Raw genomic sequence first — 24,956 nt, 5'->3', positions numbered from 1 at the left:
TTATAGACATCCCAGAAGGAAAAGAGAAAGGAAAGGGGACAGAAGGGATGTTGGAGGAAATAATGGCTGAAAACTTCCCAAATCTACTGAGGGATATGGATGTACATGTCCAGGAAGCACAACACACCCCAAACACCATAAATCCCAACAGGCCTACCCCAAGACATATACTTGTCAAATTATCCAATCCGCAAGACTAAGAGAAAATTCTAAAAGCAGCAAGAGAAAAGAGAACGATCATATACAAGGGACGCTCCATAAGATTAAGTGCTGATTTCTCATCTGAAACCATGGAGGCAAGAAGGCAGTGGTATGATATAGTCAAGGTACTAAAAGAAAAAAATTTCCAAACAAGAATACTCTATCCAGCTAAGCTAGCATTCAAAAATGATGGAGAGTTCAAAATATTCACAGATAACAGAAATTAAAAGAGTAAGCCAATAAGAACCCTGCCCTTCAAGAAATACTAAAGGGAGTTCTGCAGGAAGAAAGAAAAAAACAGGAAAGGCAGAGTTGGAGGAGAGTGTAAGAGCAACAAAAAAGACAAAAAGAGAAGAAAACAAACAAACAAAATATGACAAACACAAGTCCAAAGAAAATATGGCTAACATAAATAATTCCTTGAAAGTAATAACACTGAATGTCAATGGATTAAACTCACCTGTCAAAAGATTCAGACTGGAAGATTGGAAAAGGAAATATGACCCAACTATATGCTGTCTACAAGAAACACATTTTAGACCCAGGGATTCAAGGAGGTTGAAAGTGAATGGCTGGAAAACAAACTTACAAGCAAACAATAACCAAAAAATGGCAGGAGTAGCTGTATTAATATCAGACAAAATAGACTTTAAATGCAAAACAATTGTGAGAGACAAAGATGGATACTACATATTAGTGAAAGGGATAATCTTTCAAGAAGAATGAACAATCATAAATATTTATGCTCCTAACAAGGGCGCCTCCAAATATGTGAGGCAAACATGGGAAAAACTAAGTGAAAGAATAGATGCCTCTACAATTATAGTGGGGGACTTTAATACACCACTATCAACTTTGGACAGAACATCTCAAAAGAGAATCAAGAAAGAAACAAAAACTTTGAAGAGTATCTTAGAGGAGCTGGACCTAATAGACATATACAGATCATTACACCCGAATACAGCAGGATATATATTTTTCTCAAGTGCACATGGCTCGTTCACCAAGGTAGACCATATGCTAGGCCACAAAGAAAGGCTCAATGAATTCAGAAAGATCAAAATCATACAAAATAATTTCCCAGACCACAGTGGAGTGAAGCTGGACATCTGCAAGGGCCAGAGGCCCAGATTTCACACCAAGATGTGGAAATTAAACAACACACTCTTAGAAAAACAGTGGGTCAAAGAGGAAATGTCAAAAGAAATTAATAACTATCTTGAAACTAATGAAAATGATAACACAACCTACCAAAACTTATGGGATAAAGCAAAAGCAGTACTGAGAGGGAAACTTATAGCCATAAATTCATACATGAAAAATGAAGAAAGAGCAAAAATTGAAGAACTAACTGCACATTTGGAGGAATTAGTAAAAAAACAACAAAGTAACCCCACAGGAAGTGGAAAGAAAGAAATAACAAAGATAAGAGCAGAACTAAATGAAATAGAAAATAAGAAAGCACTGGAAAAAATAAACAAAACCAAGAGCTGGTTCTTTGAGAAGATCAATAAAACTGAAAAACCCTTAGCTAGACTAACAAAGAAAAAAAAGAGAGAAGATGTAAATACACAAAGTAAGAAATGAGAAAGGAGATATTACCACTGACCCACAGAAATAAAGACTATCATAAGAGGATACTTTGAAACCAATAAAAACTATATTCCAACAAAAATGACAATTCAGAGGAAATGGACAAATTCCTAGAAACACATAAGCAGCCTATATTGATGAAAGAGGAAATTGATGATCTCAACAAACCAATCACAAGTAAAGAGATAGTATCAGTCATTAAAACCTCCCAACTAAGAAGAGCCCTGGGCCAGATGGCTTCACAGGTGAATTCTACAAAACATTCTGGAAAGAACTAACGCCAATCTTGCAGAAATCTTCCAAAAAATTAAAACAGAAGGAACATTACCTAACTCATTCTATGATGCCAATATTACACCTCTCAACTGGGAGAGAAGGGCCTATTCAACAAATTCAACAAATGGTGCCTGGAGAACTGGATACCCATATGTAAAAGAATGAAAGGATTACCAACTCACACCTTATACAAAAACAACTCAAGATGGATCAAAGACCTAAATATAAGAGCCAAGACCATAAAGACTTTGGAAAGCAGTGTAGGGAAGCATCTACAGGACCTTGTAATAGGAAATGGCTTCATGAACTCCATACCAAAAGCACAAGCAGCAAAAGTACAAACAGATAAATGGGAATTCCTCAAAATTAAAGCCTTCTGCACTTCAAAGGAGTTTGTTCAGAAAGTGAAAAGAGAGCCTACACAATGGGAGAAAATATTTGGTAACTGTATATCTGATAGGAGACTTATAACCTGCATATATAAAGAACTCCTATATCTTGAAAATAAAAAGACAAACAACCTATTTAAAAAACGGGAAAAAGATTTAAACAGACACTTCTCCAAAGAAGAAATACAAATGGCTAAAGAGCACATGAAAAAATGCTCCAAATCTCTAGCTATTAGGGAAATGCAAATCAAAACTACAATGAGATACTATCTTGCTCCATAAGATTGGCAGCTATAAAAAAAAAAAGACTACAAATGCTGGAGAGGATGTAGAGGAATGGGAACACTCATCCACTGCTGGTGGGAATGCAGAAGGATCCAGCCATTCTGGAGGACAGTTTGGCGGTTTCTCAAAAAACTAGCTATAGAATTGCCATATGACCCAGCAATTCCACTGCTGGGTATATACCCAGTAGAACTGAAAACAAGGACACAAACCGACATATGCACACCAATGTTCATAGCAGCATTGTTCACTATTGCCAAAAATTGGAATCAACCCAAATGCTCATCAGCAGATGAATGGATAAAAAAATGTGGTATATACAGACAATGGAATACTACTCAGCTTCAAGAACAAATACACTACAAACACATGTGATAACATGGATGAATCTTGAGAACCTTATGTTGAGTGAAGCAACCCATGCATTGAAGGACAAATACTACATGGCCTCAACGATATGAAATAAGTAAACCAAACTGCCTCAGAGAACTAGAGACTGGATGATAGACTTAAAGGAAAATGGGGAGTAGCAGAAGGATGTAAGCTGACACCTACATGGGTGAAATCTATGATAAGCTGGAGGTAAGTATTTGTACAAGAAAGGGATAAAACGGGGGGATAGGGTTAACTTAGGGTGGGGCTTTGCAAGCTTCAGGGGGGCTAGGTATGTTAGGATAGGTAATATTGCCCAAGAAATTGGGGGGAGAGTGGGAGAACATATGAACATAGGAGATTGTCAGATATTTGGTTGAGAGTATAATCCTGAGATAACTTTTTCAAAAATAAGGAAGGTTACTTGTATAAGATGCTTAAAGGGAATAATCTGATGCAGAACTGGCTTCTTGGGAGTGTGTGAGTGCTCATTTTGTCTTAGTGGGTTATATCATTGGATAGACACCCATATAATGAGAGTGAAGGTATACCCACATCCTGGGGAGGACTGATGTTCTCAAATAGAGGTAATTGTATCTCTCGAGAGAAATGGTGGCTCCCAATGCATTAGGGCAGTCGAGCATGTCAAGCCCCTCAACGCTGTTGCAAGTATCTCTGAACATGGCCCTTCAAGCAATGAAGATTGACTGTCGCTGTGGGCCCTGAGGGGAGGGGGAAAGAGGTATTAAATAGATGGAATCAATGTAATTGTGCAGGCAATAGAAGTGTTCCACAAGATTATGCAAGGATGGATAAAGGACATGTTAAATACACTAAAAATGTAAAGGGACTGATAGGCTAAAATGTAAATCATAATGTAAAATACAAGATAACCAAAAACTTAGAAAATTGTACAGTCTAAAATATAAACCACAATGTAAACCCAAATGTTACCTTGTTTGAAAGCTATTGTCTCAATATCTGTACATCAGTTTCAGTAAATATAGTATGAATATGTAAAAAGATTATTTCTGTGGAAGGGAAAAGGGTTTTATGTTGGATATGTGGGAGTATTGTATATTGTATATATGAATTATTGTGATCTAAAACTTTTGTGAAGACCAGTTTAATAATTAGGAAAGAAATAGAAAAAGAAAGGACGCAGATAATTGAGTAAAAGATGGAAGAAGTTGCCTTGCCAGTTTCCATACAGGGCAACACTTATTGCAGTGAAGGAAGGCAAAACATCAAAAACAAAGCTTTTGCATTTTTAGTTTTTTTGATACCCCAATTTATTTTCTAAATTAATATGTATTCTATATGTAACCTTTAAACTCATCACTATATTCCATTTTAGTATTAATAGAACCTGGCAATATATTGGGCTTCATTTTTGAAGAAGTTTTGGATCACAGAGTGATTCAACAATGGCAGGGGAGGAATATTGGTGTGGGATGTCATTGACAGGCGACACATGGTTGGCAGGGAGTTCTCTAGGGCATATATCCAGGGTACATAAAACTGTTTGGATATTTTCACAGTGGTTACAATTAAAACAACAACTGAGGGAGTGCTGAGTTCCTAGCCAGGGGAGCTCTATCATATTCCCTAAAGGAATGGCAACATCCCCCAAGTGCAACAGCAAAGACCAAAAAAGAAGGAAGGTCCAACAATGAGCCCTTGATACTAATGACTATGCTTGTGAGCCTGTGTACCTGAAATAAGAATAAGGCCTAGAGCTGCAGGGTGCCTAAGAGTTACCTCCTGAGAGCATCCATGTTGCTCAAATGTGGCCAGGCTCTAAGCCAAACTCAGCATGTAAATGCATTGCCTTCCCCCCAGTGTGGGACATGACTCCCAGGGATGAGCCTCCGTGGCACCGAAGGATAACTACCAAGTACCAGCTCATGATGTAACTAGAAAATGACCTTGAAAAAAGGGTCAACTCAGACCAGCAGAATATCTCAGTCTACATATAATTCCAGGAGTTAAAAATGCTTTTTGACCTGAATAAAAGGGGGAAATGGAAAGGACAAATGAGTTTATATGGCTATGAGTCTCCAAAAAGAGCCAGGAGGTTATCAGAGGAGTTGCCCTTATGCACACCACAGCAGAGTCCCAGAGACAGATAAAGTAGATACAACCTCAGGTATTGGTTCTTCTGAGGCCAAAGAGACCCACAGATTCTATGGTCATGGCAGATGGAGTTCAGTGCCATGTCAGTTGGCCCTACTTCGGAGTTTGTGTTTCTGTTTGATGGAGCTGGACTCAGATGTGATCTTTGTTCACAAACCTCTCCTGTTACTTTTACCAGATCTGTAGTTGGCACTGGGGTTTAGTACATACCCAGGGGACCTGAATCTCTGGACTGACCATGTGATAGCCAGGCCCTGAGCCTCAACAGACTTGCAACTCCTACACTCTGGTTTATTGGCCTTATCCCACTCAGCTAACATGGAGGTGAAGAAGGTCAACCACCACACCAGGGAGCCAAGAGTGCCTACACATGAAAGCAGGAAAATTGCATCCAGCATCCATGTGCAATCTAAGCCCCCTCCTGATATAGATGTGGAGTGGACACAACCATTCCAAGGTCTACAGGATGGAGGAATAGAGTATGGATTAGAGTAGACTTACTGATATTCTAATCATGAACTACTGTGATTAGTAATCAAAGAAAATGTGGTATTGGTGTGGAGAAAGTGGCCATGGTGGCTGCTGGGGGTAGGGATTGAGAGGAGGAGATGAGATGTGGGGGCATTTTTGGGACTTGGAGTTGTCCTGGGTGGTGCTGCAGGGACAGTTACTGGACATTGTATGTCCTCCCATGGCCCACTGGGTGGACTGTTGGCTATGGTGTGAACCATTGACCATCAGGTACAGAGGTGCTCAGAGATGTATTCACCAAGTGCAATGAATGTCTCATGATGATGGAGGAGGTTGTTGTTATGGGGGGAGGAGTGGGGGAAGGGGGGTAGTGGGTATATGGGGACCTCATTTTTTGAATGTAACATTAAAAAAATAAAGATAAAAAAACAAAACAAAACACCATATTGATTTGTTTAGGTCACACTTGCTGTGTGGGTATTAGTTTTTTAAAAAAGAAAATTACAAGTTTGGAGAGAATGTGGAAAGATAACACTAATACCTTGCTGGTGGAAATGTAAAATGGTACAGCCCTGTTGAAGACAGTCTAGTAGTTCCACAGAGATTTTACCAGCTAACTTGGCAATGCTACTTCTAAGTACGTACCCCCAAAATTGAAAGCAGGAGTTTGAACAGATATTTGCACACTGATGTTCACAGCAACATTATTCACAATTGCCAAAAGATGGAATCAACCTAAGTGCCCATCAACTAAGAATGGATAAACAAAATAAAGTGTATATACATGTGGTGGTTTGAAACTCTATGTACCTCAGCAAAGCATGTTCTTAAAAAGTTAATCCATTCCTTTGGGTATGGACCCATTGTAAGTAGGATTTTTTGATAAGGCTACTTCAGTTAAGGTGTGACCCACCTCATTCAGCTTGGGTCTTAATCCTCTTAATAGAGTCCTTTATATACAGGATGCATAGAGTGGGATAGCCACTGAAGCAAGAAAATGAAAGTAAGGAAACCTGAAAGAGTAGGGCAAGACCAGCAGATGCTGCCATGTGCCTTGTCATGTGGCAGAGGACAGAAGCATTGCAGGCAACCAGTTTTTGGGAAGACAGCATTACCTTGATGATGCCTTGATTTGAAGACTTCCATGGCCTCAAACTGTAAACTTGTAAGCTAAAAAATTTTCGTTGTTTAAGCTGAAACCATATCATGGCATTTGCTTTGAGCAGCCTAGGAAATGAAAGCAACACACAATGGAATTTTTTTTTCATGTCAGATGGGTAATGTGCTGATGTCATAAAAAGGTTTGAGGGATGCACACCTCACACAAGCACATGAGCACTCATTCATCATGCTTATGAACCACAAAAGGATCACAATGGAATGTTATTGAGCTATATAAAAGAATGAAGTTGATACATTGTACAACATGGATGAACTTTGAAGACAACGTCTTGAGTGAAATAAGTCAGGCACAAAAGGACAAATATTGTATTATTTCACTGATATGAAATAACAAGAGTAAGCAAACTCAAAATGTCAGAATATAGAATATAGGTTACTGGGGACAGGGTCGGGGTAGGGACTAGAGAGTTAAGGCTTAAAATGTACAGAATTTCTATTTGGGAGAATGAAATGTTTTGGTAATTGATGGTGTGATGGCATCACAATATTGTTGTTTTAGTTTGCTAAAGGCTGCCAAAGCAATATATCAGAAATGGCTTGTCTTTTACAATGGGGATTTATTAATATTAACTTCCCTGAATCTCAATGGAGTTGCAAGACCTATTCTCCAGTTCACTGGACTCACCCAGGACAGCTAACAAGGAGGAGATGTTGTACAACCAACATACTAAAGAACCGAGAGTGTCTTCACTGCAAGCGAGAATGTCCCATCCATCGGCTGTATGGGATCGAAGCACCCCCGTCAATTACATGTGGAGTGGACATCACCATGACAGAATCCTCAGGATTGGGGAATGAACTATGGACTAAAGTAGATTATTGATATTCTACTATAGACTTAATTCTAGCAATAGGAGAAATACTGATGTGGACGCAGTGGCCACTGGAGTTTCTGTGGGGAGGGAGAGGGAAGAATAGGTGTAATTTGGGGCATTTCAGGACTTGGGAATTTCCCGAATGATACTGCAACGACAGACACAGGTCATTATATATATCTTGTCATAACTTACAAAAATGTGTGTAAGAGACTGTAAACTACAATGTAAACTATAATCTACGCTTAGTTGCTGTGCTCCAAAACATACCTATCAGTTGCACTGAATGTACCACACTAATGAAAGATGTTGCTAATTTGGGAAAATGTGGGAGGTGTGGGGAGTAGGGCCTATGGGAATCCCCTATATATTCTCTGTAGTAATCTAAGTATCTTAAAAAAAAAAAAAAGAAAAGAAAAGCCCAAAACAAATAAATAAGTAAAAGCTTACATTTCTGAGGCTGTGTAAGGGTCCAAATCAAGGCAACATCAGGAGATATTTTCTCCTGAAGCTGTAGCTATGGGTGATTAGGCACATGGCAACTTGTCTCTCCCTTCCACCAGGCACTGCTTTCAGCTTCTGACTTGAGTGACTTCCTCTCAGCTTCTGTGTTGTTGATTTCAGCTTCTGGCTCCCAAGGCCTTCTCTCTCAGCTTCTGGGGGTTTCTCTCTGTTTCTGCAGCCCACTGATTTCAGTTTATATAGGACTCCCTGGGCTATGCCTTACTGGAGTAATCTAATCAAATGACCCTTGATAGAGTCTAATCTCATCAGTTTCATTCCACATGAATGGACCAAATTAAAAACATACTTTTCTGGGGGCCACCAAAGCCTCAAACTATCACAACTGTGAAGGTAATTAACAGCACCAAATTACATATGCGAATGTTGTTGAAAGGTGACATTTTAGATTGTATAAATATTACTAGAGTTAAAATTAAAACACAAATCCATAGAACTGCACAATATAGTGAACTCTAAATTAAACCATGGACTATAGTTAGTAGTATAATTATAAAAATGTGCTTTCATTAATTGTAACAAATGTACCTCACCAATGCAAGGTGTTAATAATAGAGTGGTATATGGGAATCCTTTATTTTATGCGTGATTGTTCTGTAAACGTACAACTCTAATAAAAAAAAAAGCAGTGGAGAAGTTAACTTCTTTATACAGTTGTTATAAAGATTAAATGAGTTAATTAGTATTTCTAAAGCATTTAAAATAGTGTCTAGAAAGTAAAGAATCATATACATACTCATGTTCATTCTTCTTGCTTCTTTTTGTAGGTGATAGCTGACTTCCAGGCAATCCTTCCAGTCTTGGTGTATATACAAGGAAAGATTCATGAGGCTTGTTTTTCTGGTACACATATATAACACTTTGCCTAAAGGCCTAGAATTTAAAAGCAGCTAATGTTTTCAATTCTCATTTATTAAGAGAACTTCTAAAAAAAATCTGGTGTTAAGGGAATTGATGTCAAATGTCAAGTGAAGTGCTGTTCACTCTGAAGGAGTATCTCAGTCATTGCCTTGGAGTGGTTTTAAAGCAAGCAATCTATTGTTGAAAGTGCTGCCTCTGATATGAAATGGTCACTAAAAGTCCCAGGACACTTCATTAAGTCCTAAAACTATTTATCTCTATCTCTGGGCAAGGGTTCAAATTTGAGATGAAAATCCCATTAAGTGCTTAAGGTGCTTTTAAATAGTTCTATTCTACAAAAACTCTTCCCCTGGCTGTAAGTGGAGACACTCTTGTCATTCATACAGACTTAGTTGTTTAGTCAACCACATTTACAAAATGCACCGGGTCCTTTGGTTTATGGTTTCTAATGAATTCATTTTTTAAAGTGACAAAATAATTTCATCACTTAAAATCGCTTAAAGTATTCATTTTTCTATCTTCCTTGTGAGAAACATCTCTTAGCATTCTTACCTTAGCTTTTTTCCAGAAGTGGTAAAGCTCAGGGTGCCTGAAGTAAAATTTGATGTTAAAGAGTGATAAGAAAATAAGCTGGACTTTATTTACGGTGATAATAAGGACATGATAACGTGAACTTAATACTTTTGACTTCTAAATTACCTCAAAAATAGAAGTTACTGTTATAGAAAAATGTTCGAAAGCAGTAACATAAAGCAATTTTACAAAGCAAATTCTCATGTACACTCTTTTAAAACCCATATGGTGTTATCAAGCCTCTCAGATGGGACCTTTAACTACAACAGTTTTTCCTTTTGTGCCCAGATCCCATTTCATGCAATGTGAATGAAACTCCTGTGTACTGGGGATCTTGCTCTATAGAAAAATATTTCATCGTAGCTCCAGTTGGTGTTTCTCATCTCGTCTTCTTTGATACTCTTTATACGTTCTGTGTTCTTTCCATCAGACTGTTTTTCCCTGGAAAGATCCGGGAGAGTCAAGACCTGGTTTCGGTGTATTTACCTGTTTTCTACAGCTAGCGCTGTTGAGCGGTCTCTCCAGGGTCTCCAGGCTCGGGCTGGTGGCCTAAGGCATCCTGGGCTCTGCAGCCCCCGGCAGCTTGCCGGGGGCGGGGCGTGGCCTTGACTTTCCAGAGGCGAGCTGGGTGGGCGTGGCCTGCTCGCAGCGCTGGGCGGGGCGAGCGGGGGCTTGCCCGGCTGCTGGGCGGTGTGGGGGTGTGGTCTGGTCTCCGAGCGCAGCGCGGCGGGCGGGCGCCGCGCAGGTTGGCTGCTGCAAGAGGAGCCTGTGGCTGCTGCGGCCGCGTCGGCCAGAGCCTAGTGCTCGCGCGCACCCGGCAGCTCCAGTCGTTTTCCTTGTCCGCGTAGCGCCAACTCTCCTCTTCTGAGGAGGGAGACCTGGCAGAGCTAAGCCGGCGAATTCCCGTGCTTCCGTCTCCGAACTCCTCAGGAGAAAGCCAAAAGTGCTCCCAGGAGTCGACGGTGCCTGAGAGCTGGCCCCAGAAGGCCAGCAGCCAGAACGCACGCCTTTGAAACCTGGACAGTCAGCCTTTTCTGGAGCTTGCAGGGCAAAGCACAGGGGGGAAGTGGGTCTACAGCGGGGGAAGGGGTGACCAGAACACCGAAGATGGACGCACAGACCTGGTGCGTAGGCTTTTGCTGTGTCCTTTTCCTGGCTCTCGTTGGGTGTACCCGAGACGAGGGCGTACAGAGCTGCGAAGAAGTTCGGAAACTTTTCCAGGGGCGGCGTTTGGGAGCTGTCAAGGGACTGCCGGATTCTCCGCGGGCAGGTGAGTTGCAGCTGGCTGGCCGAGGGCAGGAGCCCCGCACGGTGCGGGGGGCGTCCTGAGCGCCGTCCAGAAGCTGCCGGGGCTCGGGGGATGGCGCTTCGCGTGAAGATGACCTTCTGGGTCCTCCAGCTGCGTAAGGTGTATCCCGGCGAGGCCTGGGGGATGCTCGGTGTGAACGTGCCTCCGGGCGACGCAGCTGTGAGGATTCTAACTACGCCCGCCGCTAAGCAGAGCTCGGGGCGCTTGTCTCGTCTGAGGCGTTGGAAGAAGCCCGTAAAGCAGACGGCTGGGGACAGTGTGGGAATTTCACCAGCGCTCTTCTGGTGCTTCTCGGTCTTCTGGTTTCTCTTATGGTAGAAGGAATGGTGTTTGTCGCCCAAGTTTCATACTAAACACGCGAATCTGCGTAGCTGGATAATGCAGGGAGACGGAGCACTGACAAGTCAGCCCATCTCCTCTGGAATTAGGACTCGGACCCCTAAGGCGTGAGGCTTTAACTGTCCTGCCGCGCCCTGACACCAAGTCCTTCTTGCTGGTGCAGGGACCGGAACTGCCCACTTTGTCTCCCAGAACCGTGGGGCAGTTTCAGTGTCTGAAAAGTGTGATGGCAACAGGCGAGCAAACTGACCATATTGGGGACCCACATAACGTGGATGACAGTGAAGAGGAAAGAATGAAGTGTGGCCAGTGCAAATTATGTTTCTTGTAAACGATTTTTGCCTGGACTTTCATCTGCTCCCCACCCCCACCCCCACCGCAGATTTCTTTCTTTCCCATTAACGTGCATGTTCATAGTTGTCACACGCAAAAGCAGGTTGTCTAGAGCTAAGATCTTACTGGAAAGCAATGGATCTTTTTAGCTGTGATTCTGAAGCCAACACCAAGACAAATTATGTGAGATTGAATAAAGAACTCGTACAAGGTGCTTGAGTCCAAAAGCCGACCTGTTCCTGAGATTTCAGGGCAGGAAGACTTGGCTCTTTGCACTGCCAAGCTGTGACGGTTTTGCTGATTCCTTTGCTGGTTGTCAACTTGCATTCGGTTCTCCAGTCATCCCAGAAAGAAAATCTGGGCAATCGGGATTGCGGAATACATTTTATTTTATAAGACTAGTCTTTTAAATACTCACTCAAACGTTTATTAGTGTACCTATTCAGTACTAGGTGCTATTTTTATACTATTTGAAAGAGCACAGCTGATATTCTCAATTTAGAGCATTTTTTTCCCCATCTCAAACAATAGCACCTCTTATAAGCCTGTGTTTTCTTATTTTATTTTCTTCTATTACAAAGTAAACTTCACGTATCAGCTGCTGATAAAACTAAAGTGAGTGTGTGTATAGGGGGGAAGGGGAGTGTGTTGAGCTGTGAAGTCCTCATCTGAATTATTAGATTTTGCCAGAAATATACCATAACTCTAGATGATGTTCAGTGAACGTTGACAGCAACCCCAATAAGGCCTGATTTCAGCCTCCCTCCATATTTCTGGTAACTGCTGAATGCAACATATTGACCAGTAAGTGTTAAATTCCTAAAACCTTGTGTGTCATCTCCTTTGAAGAAGAACTTTTCAGAGTATCAATCATTGGCATAGTGTTTTACCAGGATAGTATGGGAAAACTGAAACTACCCTACAGAGAAGGAAATGGTTGTACTCAATTGTGTTTGATATACATGACTTGAGAAAGGTGTCAGGATTCTTTTCTAAATGATTTCTAAATCATTCTGTATTATTTTCCCATTGCTTGTATCTTTCTTTCTCTGTGGCTTAAGGTGAGGATGAATCACTGCAGCACCCACTAAAGGGGCTGTGCAGGATTGCACTGTTAGACTCATCCATAGTGCTAGTGAAATGAAAGGTTAAATTCTTTTGATACTTGCTTTAAGAAAAAGACAAATGCAAGTTCATTATTCTGAACTAAAATCACCTAATAAAAGGCATTGGCATATAGATTTGAGATCACTGTGACATTTTTCTGGCCTTAATATTGCTAGTCATTCTTTTATTTGAATAATCAAATGAAATATTAAGCTGTTTCTTTTTAGCATTGAGGTATCTCTTCTTCCTACCAGGATTCATCACTTCATTATCAAATTTAGTAAACCATACACAAAACATGCTTCATAAATACTTTTTTTCATTTTTGTATTTATATATGATCTATAACATTTAGCACTGAATATAGTTGTTGTACCTCTTATTTTAAAAATTTTTCTTCAATCTCAAGAGAGAACATAGTTAATATTTATGTAAGTAGTCATTTGCACATGAAAATTACACTTATTAATATTCTTTATAGCAGATATATTTAGCACATAGCCTTTTATTGATTGAAACTAATCCATTTATATTTGATATTTGTTTTCCTTGGGTATGTATTTTTAGGTTTTCTTGAATTTCTTGTTCATAGTGGTTAATTCCTGAGCTGGCTAGCTAAAAGCTGTTTTAATAAAATAGGTAGAATAACTTTTTAACAATTTTCCTTACATTTGTAACTCTTATATCTGCAAATATATTATCCAATTTGGAATTATTAAAATGGTGAGAATAGCGTTTAAACTGTTTCTCAGATTGTCCTCACCTTTGTTCTCTACTCTGCTCCAATTCTTTTAAGCCTGTTGAGTTCCTAAAGATGTTTGGATGAGAAATGTAAAAGAAGAGAGAAGGTGTAAATGTGATTAGAATTACAGATTTCCCTGTGTTCTGATTTTATTTCTAAGTAGCTGTCAAGGTGCCCTTTTTCCTCTTGTTTATTTTGTTTAGAGAACTGTTAGTGAAAGTGCCTTTTAAGGTTCCTTTTACTTTTATTTTATTTATTGGGTGGGGGAATAATGCTTTCCCATTGTAATTCTGTTGACACATGTATTCTTTTCTCTTTTAGAAGTTAATTCATTAAGAGGAAGCTTATATAAAAAATCCAAAACTATATTCAGATAATATTTTATGCCACTTAGTTTTTACTCTGTGGATATTCTTTGATAATGGAAGCAGTTTGTTAAAGATAGCCTTTCTTGTTAACCTTTGGCTATAAATGAGACAAGGAAATTACTCTTGATGAGGCACCATGAAATTTTAATTCTATGTGACATTTTGTGTAGCCTCTTTAGTGTTTGTTTGTTTGTTTAACTGCTTTCAATGTAATCTAATATTATAATCACTTCACAAACAGTACTGTTTCATTCTCACACCCAGGAGAAATGATCTACTTGGTAAACTTATCTGTAACTTTTGAGTTAAAATACCTCTTTCAAAACTTTAGCTCTCTGTTCTTGGTTAATCAGTTGTCCTCTCCGAATTTCTGTTTCTTCAACTGGAAGATGGGAATATTAGTTCATAAAAGGTTGTTGCATAGATGAAATGAAATAATGTATGTAAAATACTTAGCATAAATCCAGACATGTGGTAAGTACTCAAAATATATCTTACTATAATTTTTTATTTAGTGTCTTGATTTTAACTTGGTTTTACTTGTTTTTAAGGGTGAAGTGTTAGTTTTAGATCTTTAAATATATCAGAAGATAGTTTTATAATAACAAGTTTTTGTTTTATAAGTCACAAATAATTGTTTCTAAAACTGTAAAATATGCTACTATCTTATATGATTGTTTGTTGGGTTATGGTAAATATTTTCTTTCTTTTTGTGAACTCAGGAAAACCCTAAGAAACAAAGCTGCAGAACACATAGCCACAACAGCTGCATCCACTGCCACCACCTCTATGGCCTCTAGTACTATTCTTCTTTCAGTATTCTGGGACGTAAAGTAGTGAGGATAGGGTGGTTTATGGATTCCCACAAATTAGATGGCTGGTGGCCATAGTCAAAATTTCTCTTGTACTTTCTCCTTTTGCTACTTTTGCAGCATAGTATGGTGATCAAATTTGCAAAGCCAAAATTTGTGACCTGTACACTGACACTGAGACAAATTATTAGTATCAGGATTGACCTGTGTTGAAGCCCAACAACCAAGAACCACCAGAAACAAACCCACAGGCAAACAAATTAGATTCATTTAGCTTATTGCAGCAAGGGAGATTGCACACCAGAGGAGAGGCACTGCAGATGTCTTGGTAGGAGGCAGATGGTGGGGGGGGGGGCTTGTTTTAAGAGTTGGGCTTGTGCTGCGTGATTTTATAAGGAGGATTTAAGGGAGTGGGGGCAATTCAGTAACTGGGTATAGTGATGAAGTTTGTCTAGGTGTTCAGTGGATTAAAGTGGGGATGGATGTCATTAATAAAGAAGCGGTAGTCACTCGTGTTGGTCAGAAGAGGGGGTTGTTTAGGTATTTTTATGGTTACAGAGTGTCCTTGTGGCTGTCCTGTTGCACCGCAGGTGGCGAAGTAGCCTTGTTTGATCATTTTCTTTTTCTATGTGAGTTGTTTATATTCAGTTGTGCACTTCAAGGCCTAGTTCCAGTGCTAGGGCAGCCTTTTATTTTCTTCCATTGAAAATCAGTGTGTGTTTTGATGTCCAAGAGAATCATGGTTTTCATCTGTATCCAGGCCTTTAGTGTAGCTTAATGATGGGAAAGTGAGTATGATTTTGTGCTCTAGCGCTGTTAGAGAATGACTCTCCATCAAGGTCCTGGGTTTTACTGACCGCCTCCTATACGCTCATAGTCAATTTGTTGGCAGTTATAAATAGTTTATGTTTCCCCATCTCCCTTCACCTCACCCCACAATTTAGGTTCCTTTTCCCCTGCTGTATTTACATAATTAGCTTTAGGAGGCAGGCAGGCTGGGGAACTTAAGAATAGCATTTTATACTTATTTTCCCCCCACTGCATGTTATATTTGTTTGTTTCCAGCATAAGCATTTCTGAAATACTGATTTTTGGGTTGTGTGTGTGTGCGCAAAATTTGCTTCACATATTGTTTTACATTTGATAAGGTACCTTCTATAACATATTTCTTTCTGTTCATTAACATCCCCAAACTAGGTACCTTTCCTAAATGTAAATGATTTATGAATCATTGATCTCTTGTTATAACTTAGTTCAACAAACCACAAATCTATTTTGTTAAAATGGAGTCGTGAGAGATTTCAACCATATGCTTTCCTGAAATAGATTCTCTATGAATGTGGTATCTGTTCTATTTGGATAAGTAACAATAGCCATTAATTTTAATAGAGAATAGCCACTTTTCCATATCTACCTTTCTTTCATAAAATCCTGACCTTCAACTAGAAGAAAACAGCACCAACTTTGCTCTCAGTGTTTCTAATTTGCATCATTAGTAAATTTCAGATTCACCAAAGATAACTGCTAAAATCATCCTAAAATGATTAGTCATTCTTCTATGACACATCAAATGGCATGGTTTAGGTTAGCCCTATCAGATTCACATATGGCTAATATGTAAGTTGAGTATATAATACAGTTTTATAGAAATAGGAGATTTTATACTTGCATACTTTTTATGAAAGGACACACATTCTCTTGAAAATTTAAAATACTAGAAAGTGCAAAGAAAGTAAAATAATTCTGCCTTCCAGAAATAACTACTATTAACTATTTGTATTATCTTTTCAAAGCTCTCAACTCTGTGTTAAGTAAAAAATATTTTTTAAAAGAAAGCAGGACTTTACTCTCTGATATAACATGCCTTTTCCGTTTATGAACATATTAGTATTTTCCATGCCATTAAACCTCCTTCTAAGCATAAACATTAGTGACTATATAGTATTCCAATGACAGGCTATAGCATAAATTGAATTATCCCTTGTTGTTGGAAATATGAACTTCTAAAATTCACTACTATAAAGTCACATGTCTAAAGACCTGAAAAGCAAACATCCCAAGCTCTTGCCCTATTCAAGGCTTTACATACGATCTATGCTCAGTCTGCACAAGGGTTTTTTAGCCTTAACACTAGTGACATTTTGGTTGATAAGTCTTTTTGTGAGGGCTGTCCTGTGCATTGTAGGACGTTTAGAAGCACCCTTAGTTGTGTCAACCCAAAATGCCTTTAGACATTTTGCCCTAGGAGGCAAAATCATCCAGGTTGAATGCCACTAGCATGGACTGTCTACTTTGAGGGTCCTATATGTACACACATTGTGTACCTGGCTCATTTGCATGAGTCAACTCTCAGCTCTTTAGAGAGGACTGTCCAAGGTTCTCTAAAGTATGTTCCTTCTGTTTTTATAATAGAACCCCTCTTGATAAGTTCAAAGTGCCATATTTCTTTGCTTTTTTATTATGATCTTTTACCACTAGATTGTGTGCACCATGAAGACAGAGAATCTGTATACTAGGGTTAGTTTCATGGATGAGTGACTTGTGCAGTCACACAGGGTCTCACGACCTCATGTGTTAGTGCTCTTCTATCACCATCTTGACATTTAACAAGGCGTGCTGTATTTTCATTTTGCAATGAGTTCCTCAATATACGTAGCTGGTCCTGCTGTGTACCTTGTTCTCTGTAGAATACCTATCTTGTTAACTGTAGAACAGTACCCAACATGAGTAAAAGTTGAAATATTTATTGGCATTTCTTTTGAACCTCTCTGATTCCTTAGGTTAAACTCCAGAAGTAAGTCCACAGGTATTGAACATCCAAGATGCTATTTCTATATAGAGTCCATTTTGTAGGTCAATATTTCTAATACAAGGTAGGAATTCAAAGTAGCAATATTGATTTTAAATAAATTTCTTTTCCTCTACTAGACTAACTATGAGCAGGATCTGTGATTGATTCTTCTTTTTATTTTTTTGTTTGGACAATATTAACATAATTTTATTTGTAGAATTAGTCTTGTATTTATGTTTACATAATAAGCTTGGTTTATTGTGTTTAATTGTGTTTCTATGCTTAATATTAAAAGAATGAGAAATGTAGAAGGTAAAGTTTCTTATAATCTGATAGTCTGATCTAGCTCAGTTGTGTTGTTGAATAAATTTGTTTTACTGGGGTTATTTTTTTCTTACGTAACTGTGCCACAATGTTTTAAAGTGGCTCAACCCTTTTCTATTTAAATTTAAAGAAATTTTTGACTACATTAATTTTTTTTTTAGGAGGTACCCGGGATTGAACCCAGGACCTCGTATGTGGGAAACAGGTACCCAACCATTCGAGCTACATCTACTCCCCTACATTAATATTTTTGAAATGGAGTACATGAATTGTCAAACAAGGGAGTGGAGGAGAGTCTGCTCAACTGTCCTGTAAGGAAAGAAGAATTATTTAATATCTTTTAAGGGATTTATTCATATGGCTTTTTCCAACAGGTAGATGATATAACTATCTGCCCTGAAAGCATTAATTGATCTATTTTTGGAGGAATGGAGAAAAATACAGGTTACCAAATATAATTTGCCTATGATTCTGGACTGGTTGGTTTGTGTTTTATTTGAATATGTCTTGTAAAATAGTATTTTTCCATGAGGAAATTAATAGTAACAAATTAGAAAATGATTTAGTTTGCCCATCTTCTACCCTTGTTAATTTCATGTTGTAAGTAAAGTACAAAGCACTTACCTGTGGAATTTTTTTTTTAAGATTTACTTTTATTTACCCCCCTCCCCCCCGTTTGTCTGTTTTCTGTGTTCATTCACTGTGTGTTCTTCTGTGTCTGCTTGCATTTTTGTCAGCAGCACCAGGAATCTGTGTCTCTTTTTCGTTGATATATCTTACTGCGTCAGCTCTCTGTGTGTGTGCAACACCTCTCCTGGGCAGGTTGCACTTCTTTTGTGCAGGGCAGCTCTCCGTACAGAGTGCACTCCTTGCACGTGGGGTTCCCCTACACGGGGGACACCCCAGCGTGGCACGGTACTCTTTGTGCGCATCAGCACTGCTCGTGGGTCAGCTCACCACATAGGTCAGGAGGCCCTGGGTTTGAACCTTGGACCTCCCATGTGGTAGGCAGGTGCTCTATCAATTGAGCCAAATCCGTATCCCATGTGGAATTATTTTTAACCTGGGAAGATCATTGCTTATTAAAGGATACTAACTTGCAGAACAGTCTAAATTCAAACCCAGTAGAGGGACCACATTACTTCAGATGAACAATTATTTGCTGTCAGATCATGTGTAGCAGATATAATCTATCTCTAAAAAATTCCAACAAACCCAGTTTCAGAAAAATTGATCTAGTCCATAAGACCTCTTTCAATGATGTCTTAGAAAGTTTTTTTCTGTATAGAATGTGACTGGTTCTTTGTTTAGAATGTCTTAAAAGTGTTAAAAAATGTCATCTAAGTAGGATTATTTAAGTCAGTGCTAATGAAATTGCAAATTTTAGTATGGTTCAGCTGTTAACTTAAATATATTTAAAATATAGCCATATTTAAAAGCTAGGAACATTTCTTGTTTCAGAATTAAAACTGTTTATTATCCTGATTAGGATTATGGGTTTGAGTTACTAGTTTTCCTCCCCATGTCACGCTTTTTATGGTATGATAACCAAATCTATTTTAGTTTTCATAAATTCTATATAAGCAATATAATGAAATATTCTTTGCAGCTATATTTTTGGAGGTTATAGTGTTTTGCTTTCCCTTGTATTACAGTTTTAAGTGGCTTTAGTTCATCATATTTTCAATATTTGCATTGGGACAAGATAAGAACTGAGAAGGGAAATGGATAAAAAGCACATTTGTGGGCCTTCATTCATCAAATGCACATAAAATTATTTCTGGATATCTTTGTTCATTACATGTATTTTCTTAAAATGGAAGATTGTCAGTATTAAATTACCTGTTCACATTTATTTGCTTTTTGAACAGCTCTCTTATACAATAAGATTATAGCAAGTTACATTTTGGTTCATTTTCTTTTGATCATTGAAAATGTCTGTATTTAATGGGCTGAAACTGAAGGAGGTCAGTAAGATGAAAGATGAAGAGAATGTTCTCCCCAAGCCTGTAATATATTTTGCTCTCGAAAAAAAAGTGATTTTTGAAAAAGATTTTTGATCAACTTGAAAAGGTAAAGGAAATAGGAATAACATTGTAAGAATAAAAAACTGGGGAATCAATGAGATATTCTTGGTCTACTTGTCAGGTGAAGATGTATGTGTGTGACAGTTTAAAGTTCTTTTATGGATCCCCAAAAGAAAAAAGATTGTGTTTTTGAATTAATCCATTCCTGTGGGTGTGAGGCCCTTTTGATTGGACTAGGTCAGTGAGGCGTGGCACAGATTGGGTCTCCACCTTCTTGCTGGCCCTTGTGTAAACAGAGACATAGAAAGAGACACACAGAAAAAGGAAGCTGACATTTTGATTCTGCTACAGAGAAAGGAGAAAATAGAGGGAGGACTCCAGATTTGCCTACAGCTATAGAAATGCAGATAGGCCTTGAGAGGTTGAGAGAAGTTGCAGAAGTTGGAGTCAGCAGAGGAAGAGATACTGGAGGGGCTGGGCTCTTGGGGTTCAAGGCTGAGGAGCCTAGCTCTGCAAATGACTGATTATCGTGTGGCAGGATGCCAGGATCACCAGTAGGTAACTTGGTAAGAAAACATCTCTGATGGTGCATTGATCTTGACATTTCACAGCCCCGGAACTGTAAGCTTTTACCCTAAATGAAATTACCGTTATAAAAGCCTCCCCATTTCTGGTACTTCCCATTGGCAGCCCTGTGGTAAACTAAGATAATATGGATCTGTGTTTGTATACTTAAGGGTAAAACTAAATTTTGCTTTCTATTTTTATAAATTCAGTGGTTTCAGATTATTAAATATTTAATATTCAATTCATTTTTTACAATATACTTAGGAAAATAGTGGTATGACTGGGCATTGAAATATTGTCATGGCGAAGGTAAATGAAAAGAACAGGCATTTTAACTTATAATTTGCTCCTAAAATATGGTCAGATATTTTAGTCAATAACAACCAATTTATAGTTTTGAAATAGCTTGCTTTTTTTTTTATTTACACTTTTATTGTGGTACCATATATCCAACATAAAATTTCCCATTTAAACTACTTTCAAATATACAATTCAGTGCTCTTAATTACATTCACAATGCTGTGCTGTCATCATCACCATCCATTAGCAAAATTTTCCAACACCTCAAATATAAACTCTATACCTATTACACATTACCTATCCCATCTACCATTGTCCTTTGTAACCTGTAATCTACTTTGTCTCTATGAATTTGCATATGCCACTTATTTCATGTAAGTGAAATCATATAATTGTCCTTTGTGTCTGGCTTCTTTTACTGAGCATGATGTCTTCAAGGTTCATTCATGTAGAGGCATGTATCAGAACTTCATTCCTTTTTATGGCTGAATAATATTCCTTTGTATGTAAATTGTAGCAGTCTGATATAATGAATTCCAGAAAGAAATATTGGATTGTGCTTGTAATCTGATCTGTACCTGGGCATGATTGAGTTATGATTAGGGCTTTAACTGGGCCACGTCATTAGGGCATTGAGTCTCCACACTTTGGTGGGTGGCAACTCACAGATAAAAGGCATGGCAAAGGACAGAGTTGAGGGCTTTCAATGTTGGAGTTTTGATTTTGGAGTTTGATGCTGAAGACTAAAATTGAAGCCCTGGGAAGTCAGCATGCAGAGGAAAGAGAAGCCAGCCCCAGGAAGAAAGGAACCTTGAAGCCAGAGTAAAGGAAGCCCCAGGAACGTAGGAACCCAGGAAGCCTGAACCCTTGCAGATGTCGGCAGCCATCTTGCTCCAAATAGACTTTGGTGAGGGAAATCACTTATGCTTTATGGCTTGGTATCTGTAAGCTCCTACCCCAAATAAATACCCTTTATAACAAACAGCAGATTTCTGGCATTTTGCATCAGCACCCCTTTTGTTGACTAATACAGAATTTGTTAACGAGGAGTAGGGAAGTGCTTTTGCAATTACATAAATGCTAGAAAGGTTTTATAAATGGGTAAGGAGTATTTCTTGGAGGAATTGTGAGATGCTTAATGGAAAAGGCCTAGATCACTTTGAAGAGACTGTTGGTAGCAATGTGGATGCTAAAGAGACTTTTTATGATGTCTTAGAAGTAAATGATGAAACTATTACTGGAAACTGGAGGAAAGGCAATCTGTGTTTTGAAGTTGCAGAAAACTTAGCAAGATTAACTCTTGGTGTTTTATGGAAGGCAGAATTTGAAAATGACGAGCCTGGGCATTTAGCTGAAGAAATTTCCAAAGTAAACGTGGAGAATGCAGCTTAGCTTCTGCTTGCAGCTTATAGCAAAATGGTAGATGACAGAGATATGCTGAGGACTGAACTGTCAGGCACAAAGAAAACAAACTGGAAATTTGAAGCCTCTGGAAATCAAGCTCCTAGATTAAAGTGCCCTATTGGAGGACTTAACTAAACTTGGAACTGGTAAATCAAGATTGAAGATGAAGTTATCTAGGAAAGACTTGTGGAAAGTCTTACTGTCTGATGGCTTGGACCCTTGCTTCCTGCATGCTAAGCCAACAGACTTTTTGAGAGAGCTGTATGAACAAAACCACTGTCAGCCTGGAATAAAAAGGACATGGAAAGGAGAGATTGAAGGAGAAACAGCTTTAAAAGGAAAACCTTAGAAACTGAGATCTGGAATTAGGACATCACCTTGGGCCAAGAGAGGAACCCCACCCATGTGTAGAGAGGATGAGTTTGCCCCAGCAGTTGAAGAGGATGGATGTTCCTGTCCAATGTTCTGGGAGACTTTTGCTGCCCTGGGGTACAGAGAGGGTGGAGCACATTCCCCAAGGAGTAGGGTGGTTAAGGTCAGCACCCTACAGGTCTGAGAGGGGTGGACCTGGCCCCCAAAGGTTAGGGAAGGCCAGGTGGTCAACCTGTTGCTCTGAGAGGGTTGAGCCTATATGCCAAAGATTAGGGGGAATATTGTCTTCACATCACTGTACCAGGGGGGTTAAGTTCTAACCCAAAGATTGGGTAAGGTGTGGCAATCACCGCAACACTCTTGGAGGGAGGTCTGGAGCTCGATTGTCACCCAGATACTTGATGAGGGTGGAACCAAGAAAATGGCCATTGGGCAAGCATGTAGTAATTGTCCATCCCCATATGGCCCCAAGGAGAAGAAACTATCTTCTTAAGAATGACTCTCAGACTTTCAAATCAAATAGAGGATTCCCTACGGTCTACTGAACTGTAGAGAAACCATGACTCATGTTTCCCTCTCAATTTCTCCTATTGTAATGAGAATGTTTATCATTGGTCAGTTCATTTGTGTACTGGAAGCAGATGAATTGTCTTGTAAGTTTCAGAGGTCTATAGCAGACAGGACTTTTCCCCAAGACAACCTATATTTCTTTAAATTGATTGTGATATGATTTAGTACTTGCATTGTTACTGATATAAGGTTTTTTTTTGAATATTGTAATGACTTTTTGGAATTCAGAGGGTGGAGTATAGCAATTTGATATAATTGATGAATTCCAAAAAGAAATATTGGATTGTGCTTGTAATCTGATCCGTACCTGGGTAGTATTGAGTTATGATTAGGGCTTTAATTGGGCTATGTCATTAGGGCATTGAGTCTCCACCCCTTGGTGGGTGAAGCGACTCACAGATAAAAGGCATGGCAAAGGGCAGAGATGGAGCTTTTCATGTGAGGGTTTCTGATGTTGGAGATTTGATGTTGGAGATTGGTGCTGAAGACATACGCTGGAGTTCCGGGAAGTAAGCTCACAGAGGAAAGAGAAGCCAGCCCTAGGACGAAAGGAACCTTGAACCCAGAGCAAGTCCCAGGAATGTGGGAACCCAGGAAGCCTGAACCCTTGCAGACTTCGGCAGCCATCTTGCTCCAAATAAACTTTGGTGAGGGAAGTAACTTACGCTTTATGGCTTGGTATCTGTAAGCTCCTACCGCAAATAAATACCCTTTATGAAAACCAACCAATTTCTGGTATTTTGCATTGGCACTCCTTTGGCTGACTAATACATAATTACCACATTTTGTTTATCCATTCATCTGTTGATGGATACTTGGGTTGTTTCCATCTTTGGCTATTATGAGTAATGCCTCTATAAACATTGATGTGACAGTATCTAAATCCCTGTTCTCAGTTCTTTTGGGTATATACCTAGAAGTGGAATTTCCGAGTCATGTAGTAATTCTGAACTTATATTTCTGAGGAACTACCAAACTGTATTTCATAGCAGCTGCTGCAGTGTACATTCCCACATCAAGGTGCAAGCATTCAATTTCTCTGCATCTTTGTCAATACTTGTTTTCTGTTTTTTAAATGATATCCATTCTAGTGGATATGAAGTGGTTTTGTTTTCTATGTCCCTAATGGTTAATGATGTTGAACCTTTTTCTCATATGCTTATTGGCCGTTCATATATCTTCTTTGGAGAAATGTCTATTCAAGTCCTCTGGCCATTTTTAAATTGAATCTTTTTGCTATTAATAGCTTGATCTTGACTCTATCACTTATTAGCTATGTGGCCTTTAGCAAACAATGCAAATTTTTGAACATATTTCTATTTCTCCATCTTCACAGGGAGAGTGATGTAGGCGTGTGCCTTTTCCTTTCTAGTATTTATTTTTTTAAGACTTATTTATTTATCCCCCCCCCCCCCCCGCCAGTTGTCTGCTCTCTGTGTCTACTCGCTGTGCATTCCTCTGTGACCGCTTCCGTCCTTATCAGTGGCACCGGGAATCTGTGTTTCTTTTTGTTGCGTCATCTTGCTGTGTCAGTTCTCCATGTGTGTGGCGCCATTCCTGGGCAGGCTGCACTTACTCTTGTGCTGAGCAGCTGTCATTACAAGGGCGCACTCCTTGCACTTGGGGCTCCCCTACACAGGTTACACCCCTGCGTAGCACGGCACTCCTTGTGTGCATCAGCACTGTGCATGGGCCAGCTACACATGGGTCACGGAGGCCCAGGGTTTGAACCGCGGACCTCCCATGTGGTAGGCAGATGCCCTATCCATTTTGCCAAGTCCACTTGCCCTAGTGTTTTTGAGGTCCATGTGGTATGTTGAAAATGTCTTGTAAACAGTGATATTCTCTACAAATGCAATATAATCAAGTTTATTGCAAAATTAGAGACATTAAATATATTCTTTATGCTGGGTCA

General features: G+C 39.1%; 1 protein-coding gene and 1 non-coding gene across 5 annotated transcripts in view; one reads left to right on the top strand and one right to left on the bottom strand.

Annotated features, from left to right (window-relative positions):
* GPC5 (glypican 5) overlaps positions 1–24,956 on the top strand; it is a 1,751,919-nt gene that overhangs the window by 33,712 nt on the left and 1,693,251 nt on the right. For 2 of the 4 annotated variants that reach the window (XR_009180619.2, XR_009180618.2), the window contains exon 1: positions 10,355–10,946. The exons of 1 other annotated variant lie outside the window; for it this stretch is intronic. Coding sequence is in view for 1 of the 3 variants with exons in the window: in XM_058276507.2 (XP_058132490.1) it covers positions 10,784–10,946 (163 nt within the window). In the remaining 2 variants the exon portion in view is untranslated. Of the gene's footprint in view, positions 1–10,333; positions 10,947–24,956 lie in introns of those variants that run through there. One more of the 4 variants, XM_058276507.2, reaches the window with a different exon arrangement.
* Positions 6,991–7,094, bottom strand: LOC111766980 (small nucleolar RNA U13). The gene has a single exon (XR_002798891.1). It is a non-coding gene; the product is annotated as a small nucleolar RNA U13 (small nucleolar RNA).

This window comes from Dasypus novemcinctus, chromosome 15 (assembly GCF_030445035.2).
Source record: "Dasypus novemcinctus isolate mDasNov1 chromosome 15, mDasNov1.1.hap2, whole genome shotgun sequence".
NCBI lineage: Eukaryota > Metazoa > Chordata > Mammalia > Cingulata > Dasypodidae > Dasypus > Dasypus novemcinctus.
This window is presented reverse-complemented; position numbering and strand designations above follow the sequence as displayed.